Consider the following 19061-nt stretch of genomic DNA (forward strand, 5'->3'; position numbering starts at 1 on the left):
ACATAATGCATGGAACACTGGCATCAGATTTATCTTGCTGTGTTTAAATCTGACCTCAGACATTTACTAGCTGTGTGACCCTGGACAAGTCACTTAACCTCAGTTTCCTCATCTGTAAAATGAGCTAAAGAAGGAAATGGCAAGCCTCTCTAATATATTTGCCAAGAAAACCCCAAATGGGATCACAAAGAGCTGGACATAACTAAAACAATTATTAAGCATGAACATATTCACTGAATACACTTCCGGGGTAAGAAGATGAGAATGTCAGGGGCCTTAGAGTTTCAAGGGACCTTAGAACACAGAACGTCAGCACTAGGAGAGACCTTAGAACAGAAAATCTTATGGCTGAGAGGGACCTTAGAAGAGAGAATGTCAAATCTGGGAGGAACCTTATGATAAAGGATATCAGAGAGGGATGGACTTTAGAACACAAAAGACAGAGCTGGAAAGGACCCATAGGACACTGAATGTCACATAGGTTGAATCATTTGTCCCTGACCACAAAGCTCTCAAGAGCCAGAAGTAGTATTTGACCCAGATCTCCCTGATTCCCAGGCTAGCACTTTATCTCTCCCTAGCTCCAGATGACTAAGGATGCTGCCTCCCTGGCATACATTTACTCTCTGACTGCATTCATGAGTGTGCATTCAGGACTGTGCCATTGTTAAACAACAGAAGTTTCTAAGTGAGATTAGGCTACTCATCAAATACATGTAAAGAGTCCAATCAGAAACTCAAATGAATTTTCAGAATGGGAACCCTCCTTCCCCCCTCTGCAATGCAAATTCCAGTATAATGGATAGAATGCTGAATTCAGTCAGAAAGACCTGTGTTCAAATTCTACTTCTGGTACTCATTAGCTTTGTGATAATGGGCCAATCACTTAAAGTCTCTGAGCCTCATCAATAAAAATGGAGATTACATAGTTCCTGCTGGGTTGCTGTAAGACTCAAATCGTTTTGCAAACAATAATGCCTTAGATAAGTAGCAGGAGTTCTCTAAGCTCTGGCTAGATGACTAGCTCATGCACATCAGGTGCCCCCAGGGTCAGGATGTTACACAAGTTCTCCTTCTGCGGGAATATGCTTTCTATAGCCAGAATAAGTGGTTTTCTGGAGATCTGCCCATAAAATTCTCACTGCCATTTGCCCAATCATCCTTACCAATATTATTTTGTGAGCAGTTTGTGTGCCTTGTTTTGGAAGACTTGAGTGGACTTTACCAAGCCCACAGAGAGCTACTAACTGCACCTAACTGGGAGGGCCACTCTGACCTCTTGTTATTAGAAGTATTTAAAAATACCCTGTCAGTTTACCTCAACCTTAAAAAACACCCTCAGAGCTAGAATCCCAAACTCCATGTACTTGTAATGGGCCTCTGGACAGCACTAGTCCTTATCTATGGACCTGACCAATTTATCAGCTTATTTCTGACTAGGCTTTGGCAACCATAGTTTCTTTGCTGAATGCCCTCTGCCCAGAATGCTGTCTCACACTCTCATGACTTGTGAACCTATTAGCATTCAGTGTTAGGGAATTCCCCACAACTCAGTGTGGCTGAGATAATGTCTACAGAGAGTCGGTCTTGGAGCAGGGAGGCCTGGGATATAGAAAACACAGCAAGTCTCTTGGGTCCTGGAGGGCCATCACACTACTACCTCATTATAAAACCCCCAACCTCCACCCCTTTTAGCAACATCTCACTGTTTAGCATTTCAAAACAAGTTTTTGCTTTTCATTTCTCTTCTGGGGTCTTTGGTGGCTTCATTTACTGAATCAATTCCTGATAGCTCCTACCATGTGGAACAGGTTGGTGGGAACCTCCTGCAGTCAATAGGAGTAAATGTTTAATCTAACAAGGGCTGATCAACTGGTTATGGATTTTCTAAAGGAGCTGAATGTGAAGTTAAAGGAAAGGGAATTGGAGAAAAGGACATTCCTTTGTTTCAATTTTCTTCTCTGTAAAAAGGAGTTTTAGTTTTGACATTGTATAAGTGCGTGATTCTAAAGTCCTTTCCAGCTCTTCACATTCTGTTTTAAAGTCCCAGCTCTGACATTCCCTATTCTAAGACCTTGCCCTCCCCAACTCTGATGTTCCCTCTTCTAAGCCCTCTACCCCAAGCTCTAAATCCCGTGATCTTCTTCTCTATGATTCTTAGACACAGAATTCCCTATAGGGATCTGGGGAAGGTCTTTTGCTCTGTGACATTTACCAAGGCCATTTTTCCTTGCCACAAGAAAGAGTGTACCTTTAGAGAATCACAACACTTCAAAGTCATAAGAGAAAGCAGAAGATTTCTCAGGAAACCTCCACCTGAACAAAAATCTTCTCTCCAACCTACCCCAGAAGTAGTTATCACCTGGCTTCCATTTTAAGATCTCCAGTGAGGGAGAGACAGGACACTTTATTCCCCAATGCAGCCCAATTGCATTTGAGGACAGCTTTTAGTGTTAGGAAGCCTGCAACTTTACAACACTGCTCCAAGTTTTACCCTTTGGGGCTAAACGCATCTCCTGAATTAATTTCCTCTCACATGAAAGCCTTTCAAATACTCATTCAGAGCTGCCATGAGTCCCCATGAAGTTTTCTATTCTCTAGGCTACACGTCCCTAGTTCCTTTAATTGATCCTGATGTGGCCACACCTGAGGCTCTCCACCACATCTTCCATAAAAATCTAGCTCTCAGAATAGAACACAATATATTATTTTTACTCTGTGTCAGGGCTTAGGACAACAGGACTCTTCCCTCCCTAGGGGTAGACTCTAAGCTTCTCTTAATGGATCTTAATGGATTATAAGATTACATTTGCTTCCCTGGCTTTCACCTGTAATAAGCATTTCCAAGTCCCCCACCCCCACCCCCACCCCTACTATGGTCTTCCTGCTGAGAAGGCTATTTTGCATATACACTATATAGATTGTGTATCTAGATAGTTATGTCCAGGTTTCATTAGAAATGTGAACTCCTTGAGGCCATTTTTTGCCTCTCTTTGTAGCCTTAGTGCTTAGCCCACTGCTTGGCAATAGTAAATGCTTAATAGATATTTGTTGACTGACTGATTGACATCACATTGCTGACTCAGAATGAGATTGTAGTTCACTAAAACTCTCAGATCTTTTCTAGGCAAGATATTTTTTAGCCATGCCTGACCCATAATTGCCTCTAGAAGATTTGCAGGTGGCAAAATGATGGCATCAGTAATTTTGTGGTCCACTAGATACAATCTATGTTGAATAAATTCCTGGCAAGTTATTATTTGGCCCTGGTAAGAGTATGAACGTGTTTTCAATAGTCTTCCCTTTACTCTCCTATGTAGGCTTCCATGTCTCCTAAGTGGCTGGTTGGAACGCAGTTATCATTTTGATAATTTCTTCTACATAATAATTTGAGTAGATCTTTGGAAAGAGAATCCATATTATATTACGTGCACCAAGGACCAAAATCTTTAGTTTCTGCATCCTCAGGCTATTTCCCAGGGATATAGAATAACCTTGAACCCAAAGAGGCAGCAGGAGTGAATCAGCTACTTTTCATTTCTCCCTAAAAGGGGCTTTGTACCGCCTACCTCACCATGACCCCTAAATGTTTTAATCACCACTTCTGATTGTCTAGAGGATAGGGCTTGAAGTCAGAAGACCTGGTTTCAAGTCCTGCTTCCTATTTAATACCTTTGTGACCATGAAAAAATCATTTAACCTTTTTGTGCTTCAGTTTCCTCATCTACAAAATGGTTTGGACTAGATAGCTTCTTTTTGTTGTTGTTGTTTTTTGGTGAGGCAATTGGGGTCAAGTGACTTGCCCAGGGTCACACAGCTAGTAAGTGTCAAGTGTCTGAGGTCAGGTTTGAACTCAGGTCCTCCTGAATCCTGGGCCAGTGCTCTATCCACTGCGCCACCTAGCTGCCCCGGACTAGATAGCTTCTAATGTCACTTCGGGCTATAAATTTAAAGAGTGTTGAACTTGTAGTCACAGGACCTGAGTTTGAAAACTTGACTGCCACTGAATGACCTTGGGCAAGTTATTTAACCTCTGGGCGACTCACGTTTTCCTTTATAAAATGTTAGGGTTGGAGTAGATGACCTTGAAGATTCTTTCCAACTATAGGACTACGGGCTTGTGATCTTGTGGCTCTCATAAACAGGATTGAAAGCAGTTTCTGGCTACCCCTCCTAGTAGCCTGTAGGCTCACAAATTTTCCAAAAGAGGGATTGAACTGCCTAAAATGTGGGCTTGATTCTTTATTACTATCCCACCCAATAACAGGCCAAGAGGCTGCAGAGCAACGTTCCCAGAGTCTAGATGAATCTGTTTGATAAACAGGACTCACAGACACAGTGTGGGAGCCGGGACGTCCAGATGGGTGTTCCTGTCTCTCGGCTGTAGCAGGTCAGCAGAGAACTTCCTTCAAGGACAAAGCCGGCATTGCAGGTATATTGGATGGTCGTTCCAACAAGGAGCACAGGGTCCGAAATCAAACGAGTCGAATGGTCCACTTCCCCAGGGTCAGTGCAGTACATAACTGACAAGAAAAACCACAGACACACAGGCTCTCCAGCTCCCCACCATCCAATTCAATTGGATTCAATTTACTTCCAGAAACACTCAGTAAACACCCACTATGCACCAGGAATTGCACAATGTATTGCAAAGACATAAACGAAACATTTCTTGCCCTCAAGGAGATTGCATTTCACTGAACTGATTGTATACGGTCTGATAATCTCAGAGTGAAAAAAAGGTGGATTTTTAAAGAACAGAAGGAATTTTTGCCATTTAGTACTCCTTGAGATATTTTAACCAGATTTTGAGTGAATTTTGATCCCTGTGTAAAATCTCAACTGGCCCAAATGGTTCCCAACAATAGGCCACAACACCAATTAAAATCACTAAATGGACAACTAAAGAATTGTGAAGGGAATGATTCCCCTCTTTCCTCCTCTTTTCCCCTCCCCTCCCATCTCCAACTGCTCCCCTCCCCTCCTCTCCTCCTCTCCTCCTCCTCATAGTTGTCATCATCATCGAAATTGTCTTCTTCTTCTTCTTCTTCTTCTTCTTCTTCTTCTTCTTCTTCTTCTTCTTCTTCTTCTCTCTGTCTCTCTCACTTTCTGTCTCTCTGTTACTGTCTCTCTATTGCTCTCTATTTCTCTCTCCCCGCCTCAGCTAAATATAGGACAGGGTTGGGAGAAAGGGATAGACTATGGATCCTTACAGTCCCTAAGCATTTATGTTTCACAGGCCCCTTTCGTTATAAGTAAATCTCTGAGTTATAATTAAAGAAAGTTGATTGGGACCTTGGTCCAGATTGTTGAAACTTAGATGATGGCAACAATATCATCCTAGGGAATACTTCCTCCTCTTGGTCCCTGCCTCCCTGTCTCCTCCCCAGAAACAGTCAGTCCTTCAGCAATGTATGAATCCCTTGATGTTCTTCTCCATGATGGCTATACCCCAAACAAGCTCCCTTCCTCCTACCCCTAGCCTACTGTCCTGTCTTACTCTTACCTCAAATGTGAAAGTTCTTAGTTATACTTCTGGTATATCTTATTTTGCCATAAAAATCTCAAAATTGCCTAGTTTTGCCATACATACATATGTTCAAGAATTAGGTTAGTAATATACCCTATTCATATTCACATATGAGGTGGTCATGTATAATGAATAGAGAGTCAGACAAGATCTGAGTTCTCATCCTGGCTCTGACACATGTTGGTTGGGTGAACCTGGGAAAGTCATTTGACATATTCATGTCTTGTTTCTCAATAAGATGAGAAATTCCAGATAAGTAGTTGACTTTGAACAAAAGAGGAAGTGTTGAGACCATGTGCTTCCCACACTGATGAAATAACATATCTAGATAAAAAAATATCAGAAAGACTCATATACACATACTCATGTATGTCAGTGATGGCCAAATGAAGGGTCACTAAGGACATTATACTCTTTCTCTTCCTAGCTAAGCATAGAACAGGTTGGTGGTAGGAAACAGGGGGCTGGACTTTTACATATACATACATACATACATACATACATACACACCTACACATATATATGTATACCTGCATATATGTGTTTATACACATATATTATACATATGCCTCTATTTACAGATACATATATACTATGTAATCAAGATATAGTCAGTGTATGTGTTCACATTTAAGAAGAGATCTTGTTACAGTTTTTATCATATTAATCAAAATGGTAGAAATATTTTAATAGATTTTTTATTTTCCTAGATTTTAGGTAGATTGGACTTATTAGATAATATGTCTCGAGTGGAGGATGTCAAATGGCTTCTATTTGGAGAGCCAAAAGCTTCTGAAAAAATGTTAGTGCCTGATTTTCTTCCTACTAGTTAGGCAACCGATCAACAAAAATTTATTGTGTTATGTGTCTATGTGCTAGACAATCCCTTCCCTATTCCTTCCAGTGGCCCACTGGTGAACATCTTTACATTCTGTCTCAGAATCTGGGCTTCTGAGGAGGAGGAGGAAAGGAGAAAGAAGAGAGAGGGAGAAAAGGGGAGAGAAGAAGAAGAAGAGAGAAGAGAGAAGTAGAGAGGGAGAGAGGGAAGAGAGTGATAGATAGTGACAGATATTAGCTGAATCTATAGAAGAACATCCTAACAGTGAGAATTATCTGAAAGTAGGATGGACTGCCTGGATAAGTAATGAGCTTTCTCTCATTGTAGACTTTCAAGCATTAGGTTGGATGACCACTTGTCGGGGTTGTTGTAGAAGGGATTCCTGTTTAGTCATGGATTATAATTGATGACCTCTGGGCCCTTCCAATTCTGATTCCATGAGAACATATGTTGTCCTTCAAGGAAGCCTGAAGTGTCCTTTCTCATTTGTCCTCCTGCCTCAGGAACCCAAGGATCCATTGGTGTCCTACTCAGGGATGCATCAAGAAAGTTTGAGTGCGCTATCACTAAACTAATATCTAGACCCTCAAATGCCAATAGAGGGTCTAGTTCTAGACCCATTATTGACCCAGGGGAAAACCCGAGATTTGTCTTACTTTTCTCACAAAATGGTGGATCGCTGCTCCATGTCAGGTCCCACTGGCAAGTGAGGGTGTCACTGCCCACGATATCATAACCAGGGTCACATTGGTAGGTGATCTTTGCCCCTCTCACCAGCTCTGTGTGAGATGTGGTTTTCCAGCCATTCTGAATCTCAGGCAAATCTGAGCAAGAGTCATTCCTTGATACCTCTTTAACAGAAAGATACAAATAATAGACTTCAACTAGATATATGCCTCATTTAATAATAATGTCAATAAGAACTGAAATTTATATAATGCTTTAAAGCTTGTAAAATGCTTTAAAATGCTATCACATTGGAACCTCACCAAAATCCTCATGAAACCAGCACTACTGATATCATTATCCCAATTTTCCCTTCCAATGTTACCTTGTATTTGTTTTGTATGGGTATTGGCAATACCTATACATGTGCACTGTTATTTTTTTCAATAGAATGTAAGATCCTTGAGGGAAGAGACTGTTTTACCTTTGTCATTTTGTCTCCAGTGCCTAGCATAGTATCAAGAACACTGTAGTGCCTTAATAAATGTTTGTTGACTGATAAATTGATTAGGGCAATTAATATTCTGAGAGGTTAAGTGACTTGACCATGATCCCACTATTAGTAAAAATCAGAAATAGGATTTTTTCTCTCTCTGGATTGGAGAATTCAGAGGCATTTGAGGAAGGAGGATGGATCACATATCTAGAGATTAAAGGAATGTTAGAGTCTAACCCTCTCATTTAACAGATGAAGAAACCAAGGCCAATGACTTAACCCAAGGTCACACAGAGAGTAAGTCAGAGGTACAATTTGAACCTCTCTTCCAGTTCTCATAGCTACTCTTTTTCTCCCTCAAGTTCTCTCTACATATCACCCGTGTTGTATCAGTTGTTTTACTCCACCTCTCTTCCAAAGGCCTCATTCTATGCCATGTGCCTTTATTTATTTTACAATTATTAAGACAATGTGGTATCACAATAATACTAGATAGCATTTATATAACCTTTTTTTGTTTTGTTTTGTTTTTCGGTAAGGCAATTGGGGTTAAGTGACTTGCCCAGGGTCACACAGCTAAGTGTTAAGTGTCTGAGGCTGGATTTGAACTCAGGTACTCCTGAATCCAGGACTGGTGCCTTATCCACTGCACCACCTAGCTGCCCCATTTATATAGCCTTTTAAGATTTGCAAAGCACTTTACAAACATCTCATTTTATCCTCACAATAACCCTGCAAGGTAGGTATATTTCTATCCTCATTTTACAGATAAGGAAGCTGAGACAGACAGAGATCAAGTGGTTTGGACAGGGTCATATAGCTAGTAAGTATCTGATGTCAGATTTGAACTCAGGTCTTCCTGACTCTGAGTTCAGTTCTCTAGCCATTGTAATGCTTAGCTGCTTTCTCTCTGTCTCTGTCTCTGTCTCTGTCGCTGTCTCTGTCTCTGTCTCTCTCTCTCTCTCTCTTAGGTATCCCTACTTCTGGACATGTTGTCTCTCTCCCTAAAGTATAAGCTCCTTGAGGGCCTAGGCTATTTTTGTTTTTTTCTTTGTATTCTCATTGCTTAACTTAGTGTCTGACACATAGTAGGTGCTTAATACATTCTTATTGATTAATTGACTGAGCAAATTGAATTGAATCATCTACTGAATCTATAATCTCATTGACTTAGAAATTTCCTTCAAATATGCAGGTCACAAGCCATCCACACCTGCCCACACTAGAAAACTCCATATTTCCCTGTCAATTTCTTCGGGGTATGTGGGTGTGTAGGTAGGCCCTTCTTGGCAAAACACGGATAACAATAGAACATGAAAGACATCCTTCACTCTGGCCATAGGATTGGTTTTTCTTTTTTCTGCTCATATTTTTTTTTTTTTTAGTGAGGCAATGGGGGTTAAGTGACTTGCCCAGGGTCACACGGGTAGTAAGTGTTAAGTATCTGAGGCCGGATCTGAACTCAGGTCCTCCTGACTCCAGGGCCGGTGCTCTATCCACTGCGCCACCTAGCTCCCCCCTCATATTTTTTCATATCAACTTTCATAACAATTCTCCTGGGTGATTCCTCTCAGTTGCAAACTTTATAGCACTGTATAAATCTGAGTTGCTATTATCAATGTTATTCTTTCCAAACACATTGCCTGGAACAGAACTCAATCCTCCTAATGTGGTGGTCTGCCCAGGGCCGAGAAAAGGCATCAGTGCCCTTACTCCATTTCTATCATACAGGCAACTAGGAGGTATAGTGCTTAGAGAACTACACCTACTACTAGATCTACTACATCTACTAGTATTACTACTACTACTACTCCACTATTACCGTGCTTCACCTCAATTCAGGAAGTTGTGGCTTTGAAACCCACCTCAGATGCTATTACCTTTGTTACTCTGGGCAAGTCACTTAACCACTCTATATCTCAGTTTCCTTCTCTGTAAAATGAGGGGGTTGTTCCTAGTGACAGCCTCTGAGTCCCTTTCAGTTCTAAATCTATGATTTTATCTTCGAGGCTACTATGAATTTTATAAGATTTCATCTGAAATATTTTCCTGATTCATAAGAAAGTCCCTCCATTTGAGTTTCTTACTCTCCCCTTGATGCCCCCCCAGCACCCACCTCACTCTCTGCCTCCCACCCCATTATGTAAGTAACAATCCCATGTGCCAGCATGGCTATCTCTACTAAGAAATGCCCACCATGGAGATTCAGGAAGGAGAGCTAATTATGTCATGTAATTAATTTGCAGTCCTTATGTGCTTCTGGGGAGTCAGGGAGAGCAGAATGCCCTGGCTTATTTGCTGGAAGGTAATTCTAAGAAAAAAGCGATGGCTTTTCCTGGGATTTCATCACAGTTTTAACTGGGAAAAAGCAATCTCTTGGGTGTCTGTGAAGAGAAGGCACAGGAAAATGAACTTGAAAATGGCTTGATGGGGAATGGGAAACTCTATTTTTATTCCTCTTAAAAACTCCAAGAGAGCCCTGGATTGGAGGTTATAAAGTGCTCACTGTCTGGATGGAGATAGTAGAAAAATTTAGTCGGATGTCTTGGATGCCCTGGATCCTGTATCTGGCTCAGTCACTAATATACTACATGACCTTGGGTGAGTCAGTTCTATTCTCTGGGCCACAGCTTCTCCATCTAGGGTAAAGGGAGGGCCATTAAGGTACAATGGGATGAGCCCTGAATCTGGAGTCCAAAGACCTGAGTTTTAATCTTGGGTCCAATACTTTCCACCTATGTGAACTCAGGCACCGAACTGAAACTAGGGCACTGTGGCTTGGCCCCAGGGAGCTAAATTTAGAGGACACTTGCAGTCTCTCAACTAGGGAGAAATAATAGAGTTAGCAAAAATATTTAGTTCAAATAGAGATCTCCCTATAGGCATAGACCAAGGGGACTTCTCTTTGGCTTAGCTCACTCTGTTTCCTAGTAGCACCTCTGCTTGGGCAAACCAGACTTTCTGGAACTCACTTTCCTTCTCTGTAAAATGAGGGTGGGCAACTAGGTGGTGCTGCAGTGGATAGAGCATCACTTCTGAAACCAGGAAGACCTGAGTTCATATCTGACCTCAGACACTTACTAGCTATGTGATCCTGGGCAAGTCATTTAACCTCATTTGCCTCCATTTCCTTATCTGTAAAATGAGATGGAGAAGGAAATAGCAACCAGTTTCAACAGTTCTGCCAAGAATACTCCAAATAAGGTAGTGAAGAGTTGGATATGATTGTATAACAACAACAAGTATGGCATAGTAGACTTAGAGCAGGGAATACCTGGGTTTGAATCTTACCTTTGACATTTACTAGCTGTGTGACTCTGGGCAAGTTATTTAACCTCTCTGGGACTCATGAGTTTCCTCATTTATAAAATGAGGGATTGGCCTAGATGGCACCTCAGGTACTTTCCAGTTCCAAATTGATCATCTTGAACCTCTGAAATGTCTCCTGACTCCCTTTTGGAGCTACGTTCCAGGAAAAGGCACAGATTTCATACAGGTATATCCTCTCCCAAATCCACCAAGTCTTGGGAGATCTGCTTGGTGGTTGGCCTTGGGAGGCAACCCCTAACTTGGGATTTCCCAAGAGTATAACAAGCCTCACTGGTGGTGAGTTGGCAGGGTCTACTTTGGAATTCCAGAGAGATCTTGGGTGGTATCAAGCCCAGGGCACTCTCTCCTGCCACCTTGGCTCCTCCCAGTGCCAGAGGGGAGGGAGGAGCCTTTCAGTAGGGCTCCCAAGGTCAGGTAGGAGCACTCTGCCATTTACTCTGAGGAAAAAGAGCCTCCTGCCTTCCCTAGAGACATCCTCACCTTTCTGGGTCTCTCCTCTTTCTGTGCTTTTTTCTCTGCCATAGCATATGTGTTTGCTCATTGAAACTCTGGCTTCAAATTCTGGTTTGGCCAAATAATTTCTCTCTGTGAGTCCTAGTTTGGCAATGGCTGAGCATTTACAAAGTCCCTGAGAACTGACTTTTGCTTAAAGGATATTTTGGATAGGTACCCAAAGTATTATGGAATAACAACAATGGTTTGCTGTCTTTTGTTTTTCTTAGCATTCTCAATGTATAGTACAGTGACTAGCACATAGTTGGACTTGTATGTATCTGGTTATTTACATAGTCTTCTCCATTATACTGTGACCTCCTCAAGAGTAGCGACTATCTTTACCTTTCTTTGTATCCTCAGCATTTAGCATGGTGTCTGACCCATAGCAGGTACTTAATAAATGCTTGTTGACTGAATGACTGACGTTTTTAGGGTTACAAATTACTTTCTTCATAACCTGTCATCATGGGATGTTGGGAGAGGAAGTACTTTCCTCTTCACCCCACTTTTCAGCTGAGGAATTTGAAGCTCAAATATCACAGGATCATCACAATGACCCACTCAGGTTCACATAACAAGTTTCTCGGCTGAGACTTGAACCCAGATCTGCTGACTTCAGGTCCAGCACTCTGTCCTCTAGGCCAGACAGCCTATTCCTGGAAAATGCTGTGTGACTTCTCCATCTCTCCTTTCCTTCTTTCCCTCTTCCTTGACTTTGGTCTCTGGTGATGCATGGTATGTAGAAAGCAAGAAGTAATAAGGAGCACCCAGGATCAATGGAATCTCAGAATTGTAGGAATATGATGGTATAGGTGGGGACAGTCTCCAGATAATCTACTCTAATCAGCACCTTTTAGAGGAGACATATACTAGGCATGGGGAACCTCTATGTGTTCCTTCTTGCAGTTAGATTCAGCACATCAGTCCATCACCCCCCCCCCCCCCAGGACTATCCTGGTTTGCCAAAGAGCCACGGGGTCCCCTCCTTTTTTTTTTTTTTTTTTTTTTTTTTTTAGTGAGGCAATTGGGGTTAAGTGACTTGCCTAAGGTCACACAGCTAGTAAGTGTTAAGTGTCTGAGGTCAAATTTGAACTCAGGTCCTTCTGACTCCAGGGCCGGTGCTCTATCCATTGCACCATTCTTACTGGAGGGAAAGTAGAGGAGGACATGCTTGGAATTATCCAGGTCACCTTTAAGTCTACCTGACTAATGTTGGCAGAAATGAGAATGAACAGAAAAACATGACATTTATAGAGAATACTGGATAAAGGATTTCACTTGGAGTCAGGAGGGTCTGATGCTTGCTTACCAGTTGTGTGACCCTGGACAAGTCACTTACTCTCTATCTCACTTTTTTCAACTGTAAAAGTGGGGATAATGATAGGACCTACCTCCCAGACTTGTGCAGATTGAATGAGATAATAATTCTAAAGTACTTATCCCAGTCCCTGGCATATAGTAGGTGTTATAAAAATATTAGCTATTATTTATTATTTAAAATGTCAGCTATTATTAGAAGTGGTAGCATGGAGTAGTGAATAGAGTGCTGGCCTTGGAGTCACAAAGTCCTGGTTTTGAATCTTGTCTCAAAGCTTGTTGTATAACTAAGGGTGAGAAACTTCTCCCCTTGTAACCTCAAGTCTTCTCATTTAGAAAAGGCAACAATACTTTCAGAAAGTACATTGCAAACCTTAAAACATTATCTGACCATGAAGTATTATTTCTATATAAACAATATAAAAATTAAGTGATTAAAAACTATATTGCTATTTTTCCACAGTACTGAACATGAACCAGGCATTTCTGACTGATATTTACATTAGCCAGCTCATGTTGACATTAGACAGAGTGTGGAATGTATCAACAATGGGAATCATTCCTCTTCATAGAATACTTTCCTCCTAACAACCCTGAGAGGTTAAGTGATACTTGTATTAATTATCCCCACTTTGAAAAGGAGGAAAGTGAAACTTAGTAAGATAAAATAATTTGTCCAAGGTCCAACTGACAGTAAATGGTAAAGCCAAGAATGAGTCCAAGCCCAGTATTCCTTCTACTATGCTGCCTCTGATTATAGTTGGAATATGGAATCATGTTTTTCAATGACAATCATCCCAGAAAGAAAATTCTGTTGATTCAAGCAAGCCACAAGTTTATTCAGAGAACGGGTTTGAGTTTTCTCTTAATTTAAGGGACCATCATGATGTTTGGCATGATCATGTACAGTCATGGCCCAAAATTTAGGAACCATCATGGACCATTGGGTTATGAATCATAATACTTGGGTTTGACTTCAGGCTCAATTCTTTTCTAGCTTTGTGACCTTGGACAAGTCACAGGAGGCTGGATTTGTTGATTTACAAGGTCTTTTCCAACTCTAACTTGAATTGAATAAAGATGCAGAAAACTATTTTGGGCATTTCAACCAAACAATCAATAATGACTATTCTTCACAAGGTTTTGTGTCATTCACTTTGGGTACCCCTGACAGAGAACCTGCAGGGAAGCCCTACATAGAAAGACAGAAAACAAGAGCCAAGAGAATTGAAATTACCGATCAGCATAATCAGGGATTAAAAAGGCCCCAGAGAAACATAAACAAGGACTTCAGAAGCAATCGATTGCCATGTTCTCTCTGAGGGGCGGGAGGACCATTGGTAAGAATGAATCATGATCGGACTATTGGTGAGAATGAATCATGATCACTGGCCTGGAAAAAAAGCAAGCCAGGCAGAGAAAATTCTTGGTATGGTGATATTTTGGTAGAGACACCTTTGCCCAGACTGCTTGGGATAATGCACCCTAAGCAATTTCATTGCTTCATGTCAGTGAGATCCTCAGAAAGACATGGGACCTGAAGAAGACTGGATTTCCCATTTCAATAATTGATTTAGTCAGAACAAGTATTTATTAAGCACTTACTACATGCTGGACACTAAAACTATAAAAAAGCCCCAAACAGTCTCTTCCCAGGATCAGGGTATGTTAGGGTTAGCAAGCCCAAGAATAAGTGTGCCCAGCAGAAATGTCCCATGGCCCCAAAGCCAACAGGGCATGGAGAGGCTGGCTTATTGAGACACTTACCTATGTAGCTCATGACAAACCCTTGGCCCTTTCCAAAGATGAGGCCAGCAGGATCTGAGTGGAACTGGATGGTGAGATCTGGGCTAGAGGAGTAGAGCTTCTGAGGTCCACTGTTACCCAGGTACTGCCCGAGGATATGGGACATGACTTCATCCCCATCATAGATGGTCAAGATATCACTGTTACTCAGGTTTAAGCTGGGAAGGCAAAAGGAAATGGTATGTGTGTGTGAATGGAAAGCAATCTAAGCAAAGATGGAATTTATTGAACACCAACTATATGCAAGGCTAAACACAATGTTGGACCTTGGGGAACTTAGCAGGGGAACTAAGATGACTATCTTACCATTAATAATAATAATAGCAGCTGACATTTATATGGCACTTTAAGGTTTGCAAAGTACTTAACATGTTATTCCATCGCATCCTCACAACAACCCTGGGAAATAGGTGCTATAATTACCCCCATTTTACAGATGAGGAAAGGGAGGCAGAGGTGAAGTGACTTGTCTAGGGTAACACAGATGGTGAGTATCTGATACAGGATAGGAGCTTGTGTCTTTCTCATTCTAAGTCAACCGCACTACTTAGCAGGATAGGATAATTTTCTATAAGAGGAATATGCAATCTTGGGATTAGATTCAATACATCAATTAGTCAACAAAGTGATTTTTAAGAGACTATTATGTGTCAGCCTCTGTCCCAGGTGCTGGGAACTGTGTTTTCTAAATTATTGGGGGCTAGGCTGGGTTTTCTAAGATTATTATTACTTATACATTAGTGGCTATTTATATCATAATGGATATTGCACTATTTGGGGAAGTATTTATTATTAATTAATATTGAATATTACTAAAGAATTGACCATGTAGCAGTTCAGCACAAGCCTGAGAAAAGCCCCAGGACCATGTCTCTAAGAGAGAGAGAGAGAGAGAGAACACATGGCCTCAAGCCTACCCTGTCCTAAGAGGAGAGCACACACAAACTGACAGCATTCTGACCCAAGGGTGCAAGCCTAAGATGGCACCAGTCTCGTGGTCTTGGCTTTGATCCTCTTTTGATAGAGGCAGGTCAGAGTCTTGATCAGAGTCATTAAGTTGGTTAGTGTCATTAAGTTCCATTGGTTAACATAACTTGAGGGTGGTCCACCTTAAAATGAGCTCTACAGATGAAGTGTGCCAAAAGACTTTCCCCCAAGATGCTCAAGGCAAAGTCCATTAGGTGTGGTATAATCCCCTCAGGTCACTGAACTAGACAAAAAGACATTCCTTTTGTTCCTTTGGGTTTGTCCTGAACCAACTAAAGTTTCTCTTAAGAACTGACCTTTCTGAAGTGATGGGGAGAGAAGGCCAGTTAAAACTGGGTCTCTAAGAAATTTGCTATTAATAATTATTTTCTCACAAAATTGGAGTTTACACTCAAAGGGTCTTTTATGCTAGCTGGAAGATAACAAACTGACCTGGGAGCTGGGCTAAATGGACCCTGCTACATGGATCCAGTGGGTTTGCTTCAGACAAGGCTCATTCTGTTAATATGGGAGAATGCTGGAGGACATAGACACCACTTGAAGGGGCATTGACATCAATGAATCTGGGCTCCACATTTTTGCAGAAACTGAGGCCCATAGAAAGGAAGAGACTTGGCCATGCCCACCCAATGAGTTATTGGCATAGTCAGGTCTTGAATTCTGGTCCCTCTTGACTTGAAGTCATGATGACACTGGGGGACTGGAAAATTTGGTAGAAATGGAAAGTATGAAATATTAGACTTGTATTAAATGTGGACAATAAGGTAGTTTATTCAGAGATTTAAAGGAAATGCAACTGTAAGATGGGGGAGGGCATTAACTCCCAAGAAAGTCTAAAAAATCTGGAGATCACAGTGGACCACAAAGTTAAAATGGGAAAGAGAAGCAACTTTTAGATCATTCATAATACCTGAATTCAAAGTCTAGTTTTGTGACTTTGGGCAAGTCGTTTCCTCTCTTTTGGACCCAGTTTCCTCATATGTAAAAAAACCCCTCTAAGATGCCTCATAGTTCTAAATCTCTCGTGGGGAATGGCAAGAACATCAGTTTGACTGAAACAGACTGTTAAAGGGGAAGCAAGGGAAAGTAACCTATTATATCTTACAACTTCAAGTGACAAATAGAAGAATTCATATTTTATCCTGGAAGCAAAGGGGAGAGCCATCGAAACTTCTTGAGCTGGGGAATGACATGTTCATACATATGCTAATTTTGGAAGTGGACTTTGGTGGCTACTGCCCTATATCAATGAAGCATTGCTAATTAACTGGTGGCAGCTGCCAGAGGTGAGGAGGAGTAACAAAGAGTCATTAAAAGCCTTCACCAAAATCTCTGAAACTCAACTCCTTTTGAAATGATCAAAACAGTTTTATGTTTATGAAACCTGATCTTTGGAATCAGGAATCCTGAATTTGAGTCCAGGCTCAATCACTGACCAGCTGTGTGACCCTGGGCAAGTCACTTAACTTTTGCTTCAGTTTTCTCAACTGTAAAATGGGGATAATGATATTGTGAGGATCAAATGACCTAATATTTGCACAGTTACTAGCACAAAATGCCTGCTGACTTCCTTCCTGATCCTGTGCAATTCCTCTCCATTCAGCCCTAATCAAATCTGCCCTTCAGCATCTTCCCCTTTCCCATTTATTTGAACAAATCGAGACATTCCCTGGAAATTATCCTGCTGACATCTCATGCCAGTGGAAAATAAACCTCTCCTTCCTGGCCAATCCTCTCTGCTGTTACTTCTCCCAGAGAGCACACAGGTTAGCTCTGCTCAGCATCAGTGATACCGTCTGGACACACTGCACCAAATGAACTTAGGTGGGGGAGGAGAAAGATCTATTATCTGAAAGTGAGGAGACCTCTGGGTTCTTGTTGTAGCTCTGGGCCAGCCACTTGCTGTTTGAGCTTGAGAAACTTATTTCCTTATCCTGAGACTCAGTTTCCTCATCTTGAAAATAAAGGAGTTAAATCCGGCCTCTTTTGGGCAAGTCACTTAACCCTCATTGTCCCGCCCCCCCCCCAAAAAAAAAAGAAAAAGAAAATAAAGGAGTTAGAGGAAATGGTCTCTGGAAATCCATCCCAATTCTGACATTTCCTTTCCTCTCCTCTCCCCTCCCCTCCTTTATTTTCAAGATGAGGAAACTGAGTCTCAGGATAAGGAAATAAGATTTGAACCTAGGTCTTGTGGATTCTGAAGTCAGGTCTCCAGTCATTAAAGTATGCTGCCTCGGGGCGGCTAGGTGGCGCAGTGGATAAAGCACCGGCCCTGGATTCAGGAGTTCCTGAGTTCAAATCCGGTCTCAGACACTTAACACTTACTAGCTGTGTGACCCTGGGCAAGTCACTTAACCCCATTGCCCGTGAAAATAAAATAAAATTAAAAAAAAAAAAGTATGCTGCCTCTCTAAACTACAGTGTAATATTGTTGTTTTTAAAGCGTTAGATGGCCCATGACATGATTTTCTTTAAGGAAGCCCACAGTACAAAAGTCTATAAATGGCACAATGGATATTCAGTATGTATGTAACCACTGGGATTTGAACCCAGCCCTCTCATTCGTAGTCTGAAGTTCTTTCTACTGTATTATGTGCCCCAAAGGATTAGGAATCAATGTTGGGATTGTGGCATGGTGCAGCAGAAAGATCTATTAGTTTTGGAGTTAGAGGACCTGGGTTCCAGTCTTAGCTTTGCCATCTACTCATGTGACCTTGGGCAAGTCATTTTACATCTCCTTTACAACTTCCTTTCCTGAAAAATGAGACAGTTGGACTCAATGACTTCTACCACTCCTTCCAGCTTTGAATCTATGATCCTTAATAAGAAGCTCAGCAGGACAAACCAAGCACTCAAGGACCAGTGGACTTTCTGTTATCCCACATTGCCTTGAAATAATCCTCATGAAGTTAGAACTAAGCAGCACATTTGGGAAAGACCCAACAGAAGATTCAGCGGAAGAGCCCTTACACTTCTCCATTGGTTTTAAATGGTTTTTAAAAAATCAGGACAAAATGTGGGAATTGGGTTGAATGAAAGTTATGAAATTAAAAATCCAAATTCTCCAAGGAAGACCCTATCCCTCCTTACCCTTCTACCTGCTACTCCAACCGTGCCTGCCAGTTTCTATGAGCCTATTTCTCTAGCCTAGGCCAACCCAACTAAGTCAGTCAGTCAATCAGTCAGTCAGTCAGTCAACAAGCATTTATTAAGCCTTTGCTATGGCCAGACATGATACTATGCTCTGGGAACCAAGCTGCCTGCATAGGGATGGTATTTCTTTCTTCTGTCAGCAGAGGGCACTGTTCTCCCAGTTATTTTAGACTCAGTTTCTGTGCTCTCTTCCACTCCCCCATCTCCATCCCACAAACACTTCCCTGATGCTGAAGGGGGGAAAGCCATTATTATTTCCCTTTTACTACCATCTCCTTTTCCTGCTCCATTAGTCAGTGAAAGTTAAGGGTCCTTAGGAGGCTTAGAAGAGAATTAGGATCATATATTTGGATCTAGAAGGGACCTCAGAAGCCATTGAATCCAACCTCCCTAGTTTTACTGATGAGGAAACTGAGGCTCAGGGAAAGGAATTATCTCGTTGA

General features: G+C 41.6%; 1 protein-coding gene across 2 annotated transcripts in view; it reads right to left on the bottom strand.

The window, feature by feature from the left end:
- The window catches only part of SEZ6L (seizure related 6 homolog like), a 266073-nt gene that overhangs the window by 29389 nt on the left and 217623 nt on the right, over positions 1 to 19061 (bottom strand). For both annotated transcript variants that reach the window (XM_043976757.1, XM_043976748.1), the window contains exons 10-12: positions 14440 to 14636; positions 7025 to 7219; positions 4332 to 4523 (exon numbers count right to left, since the gene is read on the bottom strand). In XM_043976757.1, coding sequence (XP_043832692.1) covers positions 4332 to 4523; positions 7025 to 7219; positions 14440 to 14636 — 584 coding nt within the window. The remainder of the gene's footprint in view (positions 1 to 4331; positions 4524 to 7024; positions 7220 to 14439; positions 14637 to 19061) is intronic.

This window comes from Dromiciops gliroides, chromosome 1, assembly GCF_019393635.1.
Source record: "Dromiciops gliroides isolate mDroGli1 chromosome 1, mDroGli1.pri, whole genome shotgun sequence".
In the NCBI taxonomy this organism is placed as follows: Eukaryota; Metazoa; Chordata; class Mammalia; order Microbiotheria; family Microbiotheriidae; genus Dromiciops; species Dromiciops gliroides.